At 43.5% G+C, this 18,548-nt stretch overlaps 1 protein-coding gene across 1 annotated transcript in view; it reads left to right on the top strand.

Annotated features, from left to right (window-relative positions):
• LOC138967377 (phosphatase and actin regulator 1-like) overlaps window positions 1–18,548 on the top strand; it is a 73,732-nt gene that overhangs the window by 7,084 nt on the left and 48,100 nt on the right. The window contains exon 2 of the mRNA XM_070339909.1: window positions 16,256–16,411. Within this exon, the coding sequence (XP_070196010.1) occupies window positions 16,256–16,411 (156 nt within the window). The remainder of the gene's footprint in view (window positions 1–16,255; window positions 16,412–18,548) is intronic.

The raw sequence follows: 18,548 nt of genomic DNA, 5'->3' as shown, positions 1-18,548 counted from the left end.
TAGTGTGTGTCAGCACAAAACGGGCAGTCAGATTTCTGCAGGACGTTTGTAATGACCCTGTAGGCTTGGTCAGTACAGCAGACACTGACAGGTAATTATTCTTTCACAGGTGCTCATTTCACAGTGAGTTGAGCTGACCATTCTGCTCAGCCCAGTCTGTGGTCTGTTTGATCATGGTATTGGACCACAGACTCAAGCTTCCTTGTTTGGGTGTGAAGTTTTGGAGGTTGTAATCATGTATCATTGTATGCCTCTTACAATTTACCAAAACAGCATTGCTGAGTTCTGGTTCCGAACTTGCATGAGATGCAGCATTAAGATACCAACTACATTGAATTATGAACAATGAATTAGTCATATATATATTAAGTGTGTATGTTGAGCTAGCAGATGCTGACCAGTTTCATGCTTACATGCAAAATGAACACTCAAACTTTCCACCAATATTGCTTAACCGGTGGAATATGGTTGCCACCTACAGGGAATGTTGGCAGCTTCATGCATAAAATCTATGAATTTTGTTTCCTGGGCATATACATGTGCACAATATGAAAATGTGAGTTTTGTGACAAGAATCAGTGTTGTTCTCAGGCCTTTGTCTTCGGTCAGACTCTGATGTATACCCTGGCTGGTCGACATTCTATCCTTTTGACATTTATGTTTTCTGTCCATCAATTTTGCTATCAAGCCAACATGACAAAGCATTAACCAGGACATTTGGACTTGTACTTTTTTTCAATCCAGGTCTAACTGACCTTTTGTCCTCCGTGGCTGGGAAAAAACAGGGCAAGAATGTCTTAATTCATATTGTCCTAAAGGTTAACTTAACAGAACTTCAAGCATGCTTGAACTTCAGGCCTCTGACTCTGAGGTGGGAGAATTCGGTCCATTTACAATCATCCCCGTCAAGAGGGCCTGTGCGAGGTAAAGATCGATTTTGAATTTACTAATGGAATGTTACGTTGAAGGAATTAATGCATGCATAAATTTCAGATCACTTCAGTCAAAAGCCAAGAACACATGCTGCGTAAACTTGTAAAGTACAGTTATAAAATGTACCTATGGGCTGTTACCTTGAAGAAATTATAGAGTGTATCTCTTATATAAACATCAGGTTGTTGAGGGTGGTACAGTTTGGTGCATTTTGGTTCAGTACTGTCAAGGAACATTGCCAGGTGTCTTAAAGCACAATTTGCACATGTGCACAGTGGATGTTTCCTTGTTCAGTTGATTGGATTCAAACTTTATGTATCCAAGGTGGTAGAGTTTCGTGCATGGAAGGTCGTTTCATTGGGGGCCCTACTGTGCGTTGTAAAGCAAAGTTATGAAATGTACCAAGGGGATGCTGTGTGTTTGGGCCTGATGCAAGAGGAAGGCCACACAGCCTGGTAAAAAAAAAATAAAAAAAAAATGAAGGTGGCACGGTTTACCCACTCTGTTGACAGGTCGTGAGTGCCCGGGTTGCTCAGCTCACGGGCCCTCTCTGGGCCCAGAGAGGATCTACTGCAAAACGCTTGTTTGTGCCCCCCTGGCTTTTGACTGCTATTGATTGGGACTTGCCGGGCTACTGTTGACTGGCTGGTGGCAAAGCCTGCTTGCTGAGGGGGGTAGCGGCTGTGGGTGTCGTGAGTGCTTTTATTGGGGGGTCTCTGGAGGGTCCCTTTAATTGGAGTTGACCGGTAGTTGCCTGCATCCTCAACCTCCCAGTTGACATCCATGGCCTTGTAAATGTAACCATTTTCGGACGTTTTTGGGGGCGCTCACTCGGCTTTTTGCCATTCCATTTCCACCCCCAGTTTCCTCTGTTCATTGGTAAATACTTTGAGTTTGAGCTTTTCACGATGTCTATTTTGGTTTCGCTCACACTTCACTACAAGTTGCTCTGGGATGTTGCTGTTGGAATGTTTTGCGGTTTCAATGTTTGTTTCTGTCGCCCACGGGTGTTGTTGATTTCTTAAGAATGTACAGAAGATCGGATTGTTTTGAGGCCCCCAGGTCTTCCTTGTAATTTTAAACCATTCTGTTTTAACCAGTTCGTTCGGCACATACTGTACTGATGGAGTACTCCATTTGTGATTATGTTTCCCTCACTCCTCCTGTCTGTCCCCCTCCCACGCATTATATCTCGCTCAGTTCTTTCTCCGTCCAGCACTAACCGGGGCCAAATAACATACCGTTTCATTAGCGCAATATTGATTATCTGTTTGCCCCTGCTGCTCCTTGGCACGGCGATCGCTCAAGGGAGAGGGGATGGTGGCAGGACTGTTCGATCTGATCAGATGTGAGCCGTTCCACTACGCATAACATCTTCCGAAGACGGAGTTAAGGCTGCCTGTATGGCGGGGTGATGAAAACAATCGTACACAGAATCTTCTCATTTGGATGACTCAAGTTTAACAGATCCATTTTCTCTGTAGTGTACCCGAGTAGCCCCAGGAGTGCTTAGCGCGGGTACGAGCAACGACAACAACAGCTTCCTGTCTTATTTCCATGACTTTATATATATATGAGCCTATAGCACATCAGGCATTGTTCCATCACAGAGAGGAAGCATGTTTGTGTGTGATGCGAATGGCAGAACTTGTATACAATTTGACAGCTGACCCACTGCAGCAGCCGGCTGTGTTGGTCACTTCATTGTCTTCGTCACAATTGACCCACCCTCCCACAGGCCTGCACACCTTACGGAATTATACATGTGGATGGCAATGCCTCACTTTGATGAACAGGTACCTACTCCTAGTAATACTGTCTACTGTCTCCTGTCAGTGACAGTTCCTGACCGCGTGTTGCGTTTTTTGTGCGTGTGAATTAAAGTCACTGTGATGCCTTTGAAGTCGGGCATGTTGGACGGACTGACCCACACTTAAAAGCCAATGGGTTGTTCTTTAAACAATTTTTTTTTTTTTTTTTTTTGGGGGGGGGTCAGTTATTTTACTTTTCAATAGACAGAGAAGATCTTAAAAACTGAGCCAGGTCTGCGGCCTGTCTACTAAGACAATGCCAACATTTCTTAAAACAGGTGAAATTCATTGTTTTCAGATTATTTTATGAACTGCTTGATTGGTTTCTTGCATTTGTTGTCGGCCCACAGAGGGGATGGTCTTTATTTCCTCATTTATCTGGTTGCCATTGACATCGGAGCAAGGGACGATGTTGAGCTTGTCCGCCAGACTGGAAGCCATGGCGTCATCAAGGACAGATAAATCACGGGCCGGGGGCGCTTTAAGCTGACAAGCGAAACACCGGGCATCATGGAGCCCCTCTGTTTCATAACACTAAGAAGATTGGCCTGTCTGGTGGAGGATTTTTACTGCTTCAAAGTGTTAAGTCGGCCGTACAGAGCTTCTGTCTCTCTGTGTCGCACACACCCACACACACTCGTACTCGGAACACATAGCATCACGCTCACACACATTCTCTCTCTCTCTCTCTCTCTCTCTCTCTCTCTCTCTCTCTCTCTCTCTCTCTCTCTCTCTCTCTCTTCCCCCCTCTCTCTCTCTCTCTTCCCCCCGGCCCCTCTCTCTCTCCCACCCCCCCCCCCCGCACACGCATACTCTCTCTATGTGTCTGCCCACCCCATCCCCTTTCTCTCTGTCTTATGCACCCACCCACTCACAGTCTTCCACATCTCTTATGCCCACGCATACTCTTCCCTCACCCTTTCTCTCCCTCACCCTCTCTCTCTCTCTCTCTCTCTCTCTCTCTCTCTCACTCACTCACACGTGTAGTTGTACACACACACACACACACACACACACACATAATTATACACACACACACACGTGACACACATGCGAAATGGTAGAACGTGGAGGCAAAATAACTGTTGGATTGGAGTAGAAACATTCTTACCACACACAAAAACACAATGTGCCCCACCCTAGCTTACTTCCCCTATTTAATTGGGAGACAAATGGGGGACTGTCGTGTAAACAGTGGATTATTTATCTCTTGTTTGCTTGGGCTGCTTTGTGCGCCACCCTGTGGTTTTGGTTTGTTTGTTTGCTTAACGCCCAGTCGACCACGACCACGAAGGGCCATATCAGGGCGGTGCTGCTTTGACATTTAACGTGCGCCACACACAAGACAGAAGTCGCAGCACAGGCTTCATGTCTCACCCAGTCACATTATTCTGACACCCGACCAATCAGTCCTAGCACTAACCCCATAATGCCATACGCCAGGCGGAGCAGCCACTAGATTGCCAATTTTATAGTCTTAGGTATGACCCGGCCGGGGTTCGAACCCACGACCTCCCGTTCACCGGGCGGACGCCTTACCACTAGGCCAACCGTGCCGGTGCCACCCTGTGGTATTATTAGAGAAACAGGCCTCGGCCTGCTATGTACATGTAATATAATATTCAAAAGAAAAGCATGGGCCCGTCAAGATGCCTTTTTGCTCTTGTCTGAACAAGTTGGAGGAAAACAATGCTGGTATATATAATTGTTGTGTTTAGTTTACAACGCCTATTGCCTAATGCGTTTGTTACAAAATACAGGATCCTGGACTTTTGTTTGTTGTAATGTAAAATCCACATCACACTTTGTTGAAAATCCAAAATCGAAAAAAAAAGTTTTGTTGTAAATATGAAATCCACTTCTCACTTTGTTGAAAATACAAAATCGAAAAAAAAGGTTTGTTGAAAATATAGAATCACAATCAATGGTTTGTTGACAATGGATAATCACACACAATGGTTTGTTGAAAATATAGAATCACCAACAATGGTTTCTTGAAAATGTATTATCACAAACACATTTACAGTGGTTTGTTGAAAATAACAGAATGACAAAAAGGGCAAGGGGTTTCTTGAAAATATGTTGTGGGAAGATAGTTGTGACCATGAAGATCGACACAGCAGCTGCACGTGCAATGATTAATTTGATTAGAAAGGAATGGATGAATTGATGAAAGAATAGTTTGTGTTTGAATGCAAATATTCACACCTAATGACCAAAGTGACTTCCTGCTCAGGTGTGTTACTTTTCAAAATTGTTTGTTTTCAGATGTCTGGTTAAGTAGTTTCCACAGGGAAAACTCGAAATGGTCTTAGTCTTGCTGACTCAGACAGTACAAATGGCGTTTATTCAGAATAGTTTGCAGTGTGAAAGGGCATAACACATTGAGGAAAGTAATGCACTAGGATCATGTGGAACGGGATTGCATGCAGGGGTAGCTCTGTTTGCACAGAGATATTCTTTGTAGTTTATTCAAAGGATTGCATGACACCATGCAGTGCAAAAAAGGCCATTCCACTAGGTCGTTTAACTGGTACAATATACATTTTGTATTCAACTTGTGCGATGCAGTGAGGTAGAAGTGGTTGTTGTTGTTGTTGTGTATTGCATTTAAATACACAGTCCTTCCCATGTATTTGGGCTTACCATCTCAGATCTGTCCAAAATGTATATGAAATGAGACCATCCCAGGTCCCTCCATTTGGAAGTATACCCAAAATCAACAACTTGTCTGCTACCTGCGCAGAGTTGAAAGTTTCGTTCTGCACAGAAAGCACCCTGGTTCTTGCTTTTTGATATTTATCCAGGTGAAGGAATGGTCTTATTTCATTAAAAAAAAAAATTGAACAGATCTTGGATTGTAAGCCCGAATTGCTTAAACAAGAAGGACTGTGTCTTTAAATGAAATAGAATAACACGTTATATCTTTTTCTTGCGGTTGCCAACACTTTTTATGAGGATGAAATCAGCTGTGACGTGAGAGAGAGAGCAATTTTGGATAAAAGTCCCAGGGTTTGCGGAATGAGCTGCAATGCTGTAACTGTCACACACACACACACACACACACACACACACACACACACACACACCAGAAAAATAGATAGCCTTATATCGCTGAGTGTACGGTGAGTGAACGACAGGTAGATTAACGTGTAATTAGCCCACAATTAAAGGACGTAGCCCCATATATATATATAAACATGTTTCAAAACTTACAAAATGACATGATCCTCTCTCTGTCTAACGAAAAATCAATGGAGTTAGGAAACAAGGTCAACATATCCGAAATGTAAACAGTTACATCAAGTAGTAATTAGTACCGTTACATGATTTAGTGTTGTGTTTTTAGCTGGGCGTGATGTAACAGTAGTATGCTCGCAGGCTTGCGCCGAGGTTGCAGTTTGTGGGCCGGCGTAAACAGCCCGTCTGAAGCACAAATATTTCTCTGTGGGCTCATTGTGAGCGGTACAATAAGCACATTATTTGGCTTAACGATTATAGATTAGGAATGCCAGCAAGTCAAGTTCTCTGCGGGACCTGTTCTCGGTGGGTAAACAACAGTAAAAGCTCTCAGTCAACATACACACACAACTTACGCTGTTGAGGGAACGGATAAAAGGTGAATGACTGTTGCTCCTCGCTCTGCCCCGCCCTCCACCCTCCAAACACACACACACACACACACACACACACACACACACACACACACACACACACACACACACACACAATTCAGGCCGTTGATGGTACTGAGAAAAGCTTTTTCTGAGGTTAACGATCCTCTCTCCCCCCCCCCCCCCCTGATTCACACAACTTAATATCTCTCTCTCTCTCTCTCTCTCTCTCTCTCTCTCTCTCTCTCTCTCTCTCTCTCTCTCTCTCTCTCTCTCTCTCTCTCTCTCTATTCTTCCCCTGGAGTGCTGTGTTTACGAAGCTAATCATCCTGTCCCGCGTCATCATTTTGCAAAAAAATCAATAAATTCACAAGGGTCACGAAACAGCCGGAGGTTACGACAAATAGTTAGCATCAACATCTTTTTCCAGTCTTTTAAAAGAACAATGCACCACCCCTCGCATTCAAGCGATTCATTTGCACCACCTGTGACCTGTCAATGAGCTTACATGTGATAACAACATCCTTTCACTTGCACTATACAGTAGACCTTTTTAAGACCTTACATTTTTTCACATTTTCTGTTCTAGCCTCTGTAAAATTACCTAAGACACTAGTTTCTCAGAATTTGAGGTATTCATTTGAAATGGGAGTTACACTGTACCAAAATCTACACCCTGTCTGTTTTGTGTAACGTGTGGGCATTTTTGTTGTTGGATGAATTATTTACGTAAATGACACCTGTGTCAATTAAGGCGTGACATTAAATTTAGCGAACAGAGTTCCTACTCTGCTTAGGAAGTACCCATGCTGTTGAATTTTGATACGTGTCAAAGTGGAAGGATGTTCTTACGTCATGTAAAACCCTGACTTGATGGCTTTTATTTATTTATTTTATTTACGAGAATTTATATCGCGCACATATCTCACCACACGAGGCGACTCAAGGCGCATGTTACCTGGCTTGCACTGGAAAGAGTGTACCTTTAATGTGACTGCACAATGAAAGATAACCCGGGGGGGGGGGGGGGGGGGGTTGGGGATTCCGACTCACCACAGGAAGCAGTCAGGATGTTGATTTTTGGTATGTGTCTGAGTATAGGGATGGTCTTATCCTATGTGAAAAACCTGGCCAGTTGTGAGATGATGAGCTAAACAGTTTACACTGGAGGTAGTGTGTCTTTGACTGTATTTTTTTTTTTTTTTTTTTTTTTTTTTTTTTTGCGGAAAGGGTATGTGAATGTTGCTTTTCGGGTCGATGAAGAACAACGGCGCGTCTCATAAACGGAAGAACAAAGTATCTCACAAAGCTGTGATTGAAGGCATCGTGACTGTCAAAAGGTCAAAAGTCAATTTCCATTGCCTTATTTGTGCTTAACAAATTGTGTTCCTAACAAATACACTGTACACAGGGAAGCTCTGCACAAAGAGATAACAGTTGTCTTAGCTATAGTCTGCGACGTATAGTGAATTGCATATATATATACTGTGTTACAGGGAAGTCATATCCGTTTTCCTGAAAGGAACTAAAACGAGCATGCACAAATCAACAGTGTTCGCACACACACACACACACACACACACACACACACACACACACACTGACACACACACACACACACACTCACACACACACACACACACACACACACACACACACACACACACACTCACACACACACACACACACACACACACACACACACACACACACACACTGACACACACACCACAAGCACACTGACACACACACACACACACTAAGGTAATCCTCAGAAAGAAGCGCAGGGATCATGCTACGCCACTGCTGAATCATCTCCACTGGCTTCCATTGCAACAGAGAATACAATACAAGCTGGGCACTCTCGCTTTCAACTACTTTCATGGCACCCTCCCCCCTTACTTGTCATCAAAACTGACAAAGTACTCTCCAGCTAGGTCCCTGAGGTCCTCATTGCCCAGCTGCTCCTCACAGTCCCTAGAGCTAAACTAAAATCAGCTGGACAAAGATCATTCAGATATCAAGTCCCTACACTCTGGAACTCACTTCCCCCAGCGGTCCGCCAGTCTCCTTCAGTACCATCATTTAAGATTAAACTGAAGACTCACCTGTACAAATCTGCCTTTTACTAAAATGAACAAAGTAATTAGGACATTGAAGCTGTGGTGTAATGTGACTTGTGAGTGAATGTGCTGAATGATAAGTTTGCTTGTTGACTAGTTGTTAGTTGTTTAATTTGTTGCCCCACAGTCTATGTTACATCTTCGTTCTGTTTTAGATCTGTACGCTTTTATGTGAGTTCTGTTTTATTGTCAGACTTTTTATGTGTAACTATGTCTCTATTACTTATCTTACGTGTTGTTGTTTTTTTGTGTGTTTTTTTTCCGTCTTTTTAAAAACAATTTTTCTACATTATTTTATATAACTATAAGTGGTCGTTGTCTATGAATTGGTTTTAATGCTTGTATGTTATTTCTTACGAGAAAACTTTTTATGTAAAATGTTAAATTTTAATGTCTAATGTAAAGCGCCATGAGACTTACCATTCGGCGGTGAACAGCGCTATAAAAGAATGTTTTATTATTATTATTATTTACTGACACACACACCACACGCACACTGACCCACACACACACAGACACACACACACCACACACATACACGCACACACACGCACACACACACACACACACACACACACACACACACACACACACACACACACACGACCATCAGTTCAAAAGGTTCCTTTCACAGTGACCTCAACTGCAGTTGAATTCTCAGATGCATTTTTTTCTTTCTGGAATTAGCAATCAGTCACTGTGTGTATGCTCTCTCCTATGTGATTCGCCATTGTAGCATTGTATACCAGCATAGTGTTCCTCAGAAAAAGAAAAAAAACACCACTTTGACCAGAGCAGGATCGGCTACGTACATGTAAATAAACAGCTGGAGTTTGCAGCTTCTCACGATGACTCATGTCCACTCACAGATACATAGCAAAATCGAACGAAGGAAGGACGCACGTAGTAAACATCTCAACCTGTTTCAAGAATGCTTTACAAGTTTCAGCGAAAAAGGCAGAAGCCCCTCGTCATCGTTGACGCATTACGTTGGTTTTCGCATCCAATGCGTTGTCACGTCGTATAGCTGCGACTTGGTTCGAAATGCGGCGTACCACGCTGATTCGTTGTATATAATTTTGTGTCAAGTAAAACAGCAGAAGCTTGATATATAATTAGGCCCAACAAGGGGTAAGAAAACGTGCGTAAAGTGTCTACATAAACTGATTAAAAACGAGACTTCTGGATCTGTTGATGTGTCTCCTAAAACAAACTGTAGGGACTTGCATGTCCGAATCACAGGAGCTTGTATCAAAGAGCCGGACGATTAAAGTATCCTACTTCGTTATCCTTACTGTAGTATTACTACTATTGTTCACTAGTAAACAATAGTAGTAAGTTGTAACACTCTAGTATGGATAAAGGAGTAGGATAATTCAGTCAACAACCGGTGCTTTGATACAAGCTCCTGTGGTCCGAACCTGTGTCTTCCAGGCTTGACGTATTTTGATCTCCTTGAAGAGGGGACTTAATTGTTCTGGGTCGGGTCTTTGTGGGAATTCGCAGGCTTGACGAATGTAGGGACAGAAAAGTCACTGCAACCTCTCACTGGCTCATATCACCAACCCCGGTCCAATTAATTCGAGAGGGGAAGTTTGCGATAGGTCTGTTGTGCTAAAGAATAATATTAAAAATGTATGAATCATAATAAAAAATATTTAAGCACATGGCCGCCTGTGCTAAATAGCTACCTTGCCAAAGGAGCTTGCTTCAGGTTTGAACAAGTTTTTATTCACTGTTGGGTCAATACAATCGTTTCACAAAAACAACATGCAGAACTATCACGGGCAGAATTATGTGTAAACAAGAAAAAGTGTGGAGGGGGAAAGGCTGTATGGAGAAGTTTGTTGTCCCACTGTCAAAAACAGTGTAAGCTGACGAAGGAAAGTTCAAACTTACACACAGCATTCCGTGTGGGTGGGTGACAATTTGTTTCTTTGCGGGACCCCATGCTTCCGTGTGACCTCATGCCTATTTTTGTATTCTCCATCTCTCTCACCCAGTCTCGGTCATGCTCAGCTCTCGTGCGCTTAAGACATACATGCGCTCGTGGTGCGCTTACACAAAAACACCCACACACACACACACACACACAAATTGATCGTTAAAATGGAAAGAGTCATCATTGATAAAAAACAAAATGAACATGAATTTAAACCGTGACTGGTCATTCGCAGTTCGTGGCCGTACTGTTTCAGTCGTGACTGAAAGGGTCTCACAGGCGGTTATGCCTGTCTTACACTGTGCCGAATATCCTTGCGAATATGAACATGTTGTATTCAGCAAAAAAGAGACGATAGGACAGGAAAAAATATTGAAAATTCGAAGCCTTACCGATCATTGCGAATGCATACAAATCCATATACGAATGTCTTGCGGATGTATTACGAACGTTGCGAGTGGCCTTGCGAGTGTTGCGAGTGCTTGCAAACATTTTACGAATAAAGCGATTATGCAATTCGCATTGTTCGTAATACTGCTCTTACACTGTGCCGAATTTTCCTTGCGAATAGAATTCACCAATAATTCGTAATGATCGGGACATGGTCGCAAGACATTCGTAAATGTTCTTAACAATTCGCCACCATTCGTCTCTTGTTGCGAACATTAGCAACATGCTCCTAATATTCGCAAGGAATGCATATTCTTCAGTATTCGCAAGCCATTCGTAATCCTCGTAAAGGTATTCGTAGCGCGCGCAAGGCGTTCGCAATGATCGGTACACATTCGCAAGCACTCGCAACTATTCGTAAGACATTCGCAAGAAATGTGTATATGAACATGTTGTATTTGGCCCCAAAAAGAGACTAATGGACAGGAAAAATATTGACCATTCGAAGCCTTACGAATCCTTGCGAATGTCTTACGAATGGTTGCGAGTGCTTGCGAATGTCTACTGATCATTGCGAATGCATACTCGCAAGGATATTCGGCACAGTGTAAGACAGGCATAACGAATGGTTGCGAATGCCTTGCGAGCCTGACGAATACATTGCGATGATTACGAATGTCTTGCGAAATCTTACCAGTACGTTGCAAAAAAGTTAAGAATATGACTTCTTTGCGAATATCAGGAACATGTTGCTATGTTCAAAACAAGAGACGAATGGTGGCGAATGGTTAAGAACATTAATTTTACGAATGTCTTGCGACCATGTCCCGATCATTGTGAATTATTGGAAAATTCTATTCGCAAGGGGAATTCGGCACAGTGTAAGAGTAGCTTTAACAAGTAAACACAAGATTGCGAGAGAGGACAGGTGCTCATCACAGTCAGCCGAGAAGGAGAAGAACTGTCACCGCATCGGTCAAATCTGCTGCAGTCAAACCTGCCCTGGCGACCACCTCTTGATAACGACCACCTGCCTACTACGACCACCCAAAAGAATCCCCGACGAGTCCCCACCTCACACCCCCCACCATATGTTATGCACTTTCTATAAGTATAACAACCCCCTGTCGGTAAAAGCCACTTTTGGCTGGTGGTTATAGACAGGTGTACAACCTGTGATACTATGGTCTGAGAGTGATTTACGATGATGAAGTGATCTTTGCCCCACAAAAGTGCATAACTGAAGGATTGGCGGCCCGCGCCCGAAGATTTAGGCCAATCGTTAAGAGACAATAGTCAATACGTACTTCTTCGTTATGCTCGGGTAAAAAAAAGGCAACAGCTGGACCTCCATAACTGTGAATGTTTTATGGAAGCACGATTATGCTGATGATGGCCATTGGTGTGTATGTGACGGAAATGACAATTGTTTGTGAAGAACGAAGAAGCTCCTTTCGTCAATAATTACACGCACATGTAACGTACGTTACATACACTGTGGTGGGTAGGGGGGTTTGGAATGAGATTGATGCTACTTGTGTTGCTGTTTAACACTCTAACATGACTCTAACACATTTAGACACTTGCTAAACAAAAAGGAATCTGTGTCGGCGTAGCGTACGCATGCGTTTTTTTTTCTTCTTATAACCTAATGACGTGACGGGGTAAAGGGGGGGGGGGGGGATATACTGGGTTTGGCCTGTCCGTCTGGTCCACACTGGTGAAACTCCTTTGTGTTGAAGTGCTGTAATAATATTATGGTGCATGATGTCACCCTGCAGTTCTATTAGTAGCAACACATGACCCTTGTCGGAGATCTCTTTTTTCACACATCAAAAAAATACTCCGACCGGCTGTCGCCAGGCCTTGACATGGCCTACTCTCTGCGTGGCTTTTGCAAGCAGCGATTGTTTCCATTTTGTTGTTGCTGTGTTGCTGTCCTGTGTCATTGGGAGGGTATTGATTCATGTTTTTTACATATATCGCAGCATGGTGGGGTTCGATCTGCAACGGTGTTGCAGTATGCTGCTGCAATAGAATATTGTTGGTAATTTGCGCAGTAGTTTAAAATAATGGAGTTAATTTTTTTTAATAATGGACAATTCTATCTGTAGCGTAGAAATGAAGAGTTAGACCTGCTATGGTGCTACGGCGTGAGCGTATGTCTTCTGAATTCTTGGTTTTGTTCTGTGTAGGATGTATAATGAACTATAGAGAGAGATGTAGAGGCGGAGATGTCATCGCTTGAGTATTAAGTTTGATCACACTGTGATTGGTGGAGACATCGATCTGCTGCGATGTATATATTTATAAGTATATCGTCCGGCGGAGAGACACCTCCATTTTGATGTGTTGTGTGTCTATAATGAAGTACATATAGCAGGAGAAAGAAAGACGCAGCTGGGCGTTCATCGCGTGAGCCTTTAAAGGTCGGTCACTATTTGAAAGACGGAGAATTCTATCGTTAAGAACTTAACGACAGAGGCTAATTATGTCCGGCGGAGAGACACCTCAGTTTTGCTGTGTCGTGTGGCTATATTGCCTAAGCCCAACAGTTTGGTTACCATGTGAATGGTAGAGAAATCGATCTCTTGCGATGCAGGCTGAAGTTGCCCGGCGGAGAGAAGACGTAATGTTGTTGTGCGGTTTGTTCACAATGAAAAGGCTCGGGTCACAGGGACCGCGCAGGAGAGAGAGGGGTCATCATCACCTGGGCCTGAAGTGAAGTGTGATCAAAGTATGAACAATGGATTAATCGCTCTTCTACGATGGGAGCAACTACTGTTTAGCTGAGCGAAGCGTTGTTGCTGTGTAATGACTTCATTATGAATAAGTAACGTCACCACTTGCCGACACAGAAAGAGAGGTCATCGGCTGAGTCTGACCAGTGGGGCAAAATAGGTGTGGGTTGATCACAGGTCGATGGACAGGTACTGGTGTTGTGTGTTCATAATGGAGAAGTTACTGTTAGGTCACATGACAAGAGAGAGACAGGCAAACAGGGGTCATCGGTTGAGCCTGACCAGTGGACGATATAAGTGTGGGGATTTGTTGTTCACAGGTTGAGGGGCTAGCAGTAGTTGTGTTGTGTCCATAATGAAGTAATTTAGTTAGTTAGTTAACTGTTGCTTTTAGGGTCCAGCGGACCGTTTAGGCCAAATCAGGACCCCGTCTATAATGAAGACGCCGGGTCAAACGGAAAAAGAGATAGAGAGAGGTCATCGGCTGAGCCTGACCGGTGGGCGAGATAGGTGTGGAGTGTTCACAGGTTGAGGGGCAGGTAATTGTGTTGATGTGTCGATAATGAAGACGTCGGGTCAAACGGCGAAAGAGAGAGGGAAGGAGATAGGTCATCTGCTGAGCCTGACCGGTGGGCGAGATGGGTGTGTGGTGTTCACATGTCGATTTGCAGATAGTTGTGTTCTGTGTGCAAAATGGAGAAATCAGGTCAAACTGAGAGAGAGAGAGAGAGAGAGAGAGAGAGAGAGAGAGAGAGAGAGAGAGAGAGAGAGAGAGAGAATTGACCGACTGAGTCTGACCTGTGACCAAGATAAGTGTGAAGTGTTTGAAGGTTGAGGGGCAGATAGTTGAGTTTTGTGTCCATAATGAAGACGTTAGGTCGAACGGCGAAAGAGACAGACAGAGGTCATCGACAGAGCTTGACCTGTGGTCAAGATAGGTGTGGAGTGTTGACAGGTCGAGGGGCAGGCAGCGAGGTGACAGAGGCCGAGAGACAAACACCGCCATTCGTCACGTCCTTGTCATTGTGACGGCTTGTCATGTCAGCCCCAGCTGCCTACTGATCTAACTCGTCACTAACCTCTCTTTTTCCTCCCTCCATCCCTCCCTGTCAGTAGATCTATACTCCCGCTACTTTGTGAAAAAAGGTCTTTAGTCTTTTGCTGGAGTGAGGTAGGCAACAGAAAGTGTATAGTTTAGTCAGTTTGCTGAGGGGAGTCGCGCGGCTCGGTCGGTCTTTATAGGACGGTGCTGTGTCAACACGTGCATCGCGGCTCTGGCCTTTGATGCTTTGTGTGAGTGTGTGCACATCACCGTCATCTTCAGCTGAATGAGTTATGGTGTGAAGAGGTTTCTTTTCTACACAGTTCTGCCGTCAGCACTATTTGTCAAGATGCTGGCCTCATAGTCAGTTCGGATGAATCAGCTGTGGTGGTTTTTGTGTGTGTAGGAAAGTCGTTTTGTACAGTACTAAAAGTATTGAAAAGTATGGGTTAATAGTAAGAGGAGAAAACTGTGTGAAAGTTCCAAAGAGACTTTGCTGTTTTCCGATAGAGGCTTTGCTGTGTTATTCAATAGGAATTTCGTTGTGTTATGCAATAGAGATTTTGCTGTGTTATTCCATAGAGTTTTGCTGTGTTGTGATACTAAGCTGAGGTGTTGACGTTTGGGGACGACGGTATCTCGGTTGTCGGTGTTAAGCGGACAGTGATGTCCGTGTGAGTGGACATGCCTGGTGATATCACTGTCCAAGGCTACTTCTCTTGCTCGGGAACACAACTACAATCTATTCATTACGGGTACAGTTTGACAGTCAGCCAATGATCCAAAGGACACTGATCGATCTTCACCTTTGGGTTGTGTGCATTCAGTTTGGCAGTGATATAGACCCGTTCGTCCATGTTGGAAATTCGTTCTCTGCATAGAAAACACCACAAAGAGCATATTTTGGAGCCTTGCCACATGCTATTTTTTTGTTCAGGTCACGAGTTATTATATGTACACTTGTATACATTTCACATGGGCGTCAACGGCTTGTTCGCACGGTCCAGGATACTAGGTTGTACCCTTACGCTCGTTATTCAGTTTAATCGTGGTGCTGACTGTAAGGGCTGAGAATTGCATTAACTTGTTCACCCCTGTGCGTTTATATCGCAGCAAACAGGACTTTTCTGAGAACCTGCATGTGGGCACAGGTCTGTGTGAGAAATGCAAATCGTTGCAACTCTTTAACTTCTGTGTATTTTTATCACAGCAAAGAGAACTTGTCGCAGAACTCAAAAGGTGTATTTCTGCGTATTTCCATCACAGCAAACAGGACTTTTTTGTGAACCTATGGGTCCGTTGTGACAGCTGCGAATCTTTGTAACTCTTAAACCTCCGTGTATCTTTGTGATTGTTTCATGACAGCAAAAGGAACTTGTCGCAGAACTCACACGACTATTTATGTGTATTATGAGAGCTGCGAATCGTTGTAACTCATAAACCCCTGTGTATCTGTGTATTTTCCACACAGCAAATCAAACTTTCTTCGTTCTCAGAACTCGTAGGGCACCATGAGGACCAAATATAATGTGCAGGACATCCAAAACAACAACAGCAGTGCCAGTAGCAGCAGCAGCATCAGCACTCTCAGACCTTCTGCTGCCTCGTCGTCTGTGTTGCCTGTGAGTGAAGAAGGGTTTTGTTGTGTGTCGTGGACAGATGTGAGCAAGAATGGCGAGGCCAAGACGACGGCCCTGCACACCAACACGCCGCCCGCGGACCGCAAGAGCCGCTTCCACGCCTTCGGCAGAATCTTCAAGCCATGGAAGTGGAAGAGGAAGAAGAAGAGCGAGCGCATAGAGAAGACTGTCGTCGGTGAGTGACATTTTCTGTTGTGTTTAGTTTGTATTTGTTTTCTTTTTGTTGTTGGTTTTTGTGCCGGTATATATATTTTTTTTCTTTCTTTTTCTACTTTTTTTTTTTTGGGGGGGGGGGGGGATGTAAATGTGTCAATGTATTTGTGTATTGAAAAATTAAGGGGAAGAAGAGAGAGCGAATAAGAAAGTCGCCCGTTGGTGAGTGGATTTATTTAATGAATATGTGTGTGTGTGTGTGTGTGTGTGAGTGGGGTGGTGTAACTGTGGCAATATTTTTGTGTTTGTGTTTTGTGTATTAAAACTTAAGGGAAAGAAGAGCGTGCAGATAAAGAAGCAACTATGTCTACTTGGGTAGTTTTGTTTGTAATGGTGACAATGTTGTGTGTGTCATTGTTTTACTTTCTTCTTTGTTTTGCTTTTATTCTTTTTGTAGCAAAGGGCAACTGCTTCTTCTTTCATCTCTCCTTTGTCTGTTTCCTTTGCTCATCTTCTTTAATCTTTCTTTTCCTGCTTCTATTCTTCCTCCTCCTCTTTTTTTCCTCCAAGTGCAGTGGGCACCAGACAAGGTATTTTGTCATCATTTTCACGAGTTCTCATTCACAAGCACCTGGTAAATAAATCTCATGTTCCCCGGGGAATAAATCCCCGGTTACCATAGTTGCAGGAAGCCCTATTACATGGATAATCAAAAGCAAACCCAATAGAAACGCTCGAGGATTCTTCGGCTCTTTTCATTGGCGTTTCCCCAGACCTAAACAGACGACAAGACACTGCTTTGCAAAGTTCCAAAAACAAACTGTGAGAAATTTGTCTTTCAAGTTCAAGTCAAACCAATTGACCCCTGAGCTGACACACACATTTTGACCCGTGCACAAGACGTTGTATCGATAAACGAAGCACAAATAAGAAATAATGATAAAAGCAAAGAAAATAACAACAAGATATGCAAACATCTCACAAAGCCGAGCAAGCAGATTGACAGGTCTAATGAAAAACAAAGAGGTACTGAGTCGGAAACAAGATCGCGATTCTTTCCTTCGCTGCACAACGCAAATCTTCTGTGACCTTTGACTCAACGTAGCTTCCACATTCGATTACTATAAGCTTATTACTCACAACTGAAAGCCGAGGGAGTGGAATACCAAGATGAACAAACAGAACTGTGCATCCTCAAACCTGACATATTCATCCCAACATTTTATGAACTCTAAAATACAGAAAGTTGCTTTCACACGCCAGCTTTGATTGCCAGTGGTTATCCGCACGGAACTCGTGTGGTTATCAGCACGGAACCCGTGTTTCAGAGCATGGCTCCCTGTGTTGATTGTTATCTTATTTTCTCACTACCAAAATGATGACAAAAACGATGTTTGGTGGTTTGTTGTCAGACCAGCTTTTTTTGTCGGCCCTCGGGGGGCATATCGACTTTTGTTTCATATTTATTGACCGCGGCCTTCGGCCTTGGTCAATAAATATGAAACAAAAGACGATATGCTCCCCCTCGGACGACAAAAAAGCTGGTCTGTCAACAACCCATCAAACATCTTATAATGTGCCCCAAAAGGTTTAAAATAACTCGGTGTCTGTGTTTAGCCCTTAAAAGGGCACGACTTTTTGTGTGCCTCAGAGTTGTTTATGTGTTAGTAAGAAAATGCGTTGACAAGAAAGTGAGACATGTGTGGGTTGTGGTCAGATATTGCCGGATGTACCCAACCGGACACGGTCACTTTTCCTGGTCACTATCATCTTTTGAGTAACACCACTCGCAAGTGACAGATGCTCTGCTGTGTCATTACTCTCTTATTGCGGCTAACAAAATGCTACACTTAATAAATCTACCTGCTACCAAACCTTCTTCGCCTGTCCCACTCCCCCTCACCCCCCATCACCCACATTGGTCACAGAGAGTACTGTACACATGACTTTGTAGCTTGGTGATGTGGAAAGCTTTCTTGTTTATTACACCGTGCTAGATTTTGAATAAAGTATTATTGCTACCTGTTAAATTTCCACGCTTAGTTTCATTAAATTCCACGCTAGCTTCTTGCTACAGTGTTCTCTCGAAGCGTAATGTTTGATTCACTCCGCTGATTGCAACTATCTTTTCATCGGATTTCATTTCAGTTGACCGATTT

The sequence above is a fragment of the Littorina saxatilis genome, linkage group LG5, assembly GCF_037325665.1.
Source record: "Littorina saxatilis isolate snail1 linkage group LG5, US_GU_Lsax_2.0, whole genome shotgun sequence".
Classification (NCBI taxonomy): Eukaryota; Metazoa; Mollusca; class Gastropoda; order Littorinimorpha; family Littorinidae; genus Littorina; species Littorina saxatilis.
Note: the sequence above shows the minus strand (reverse complement) of the source record. Positions and strands in the feature narration are given on the sequence as shown.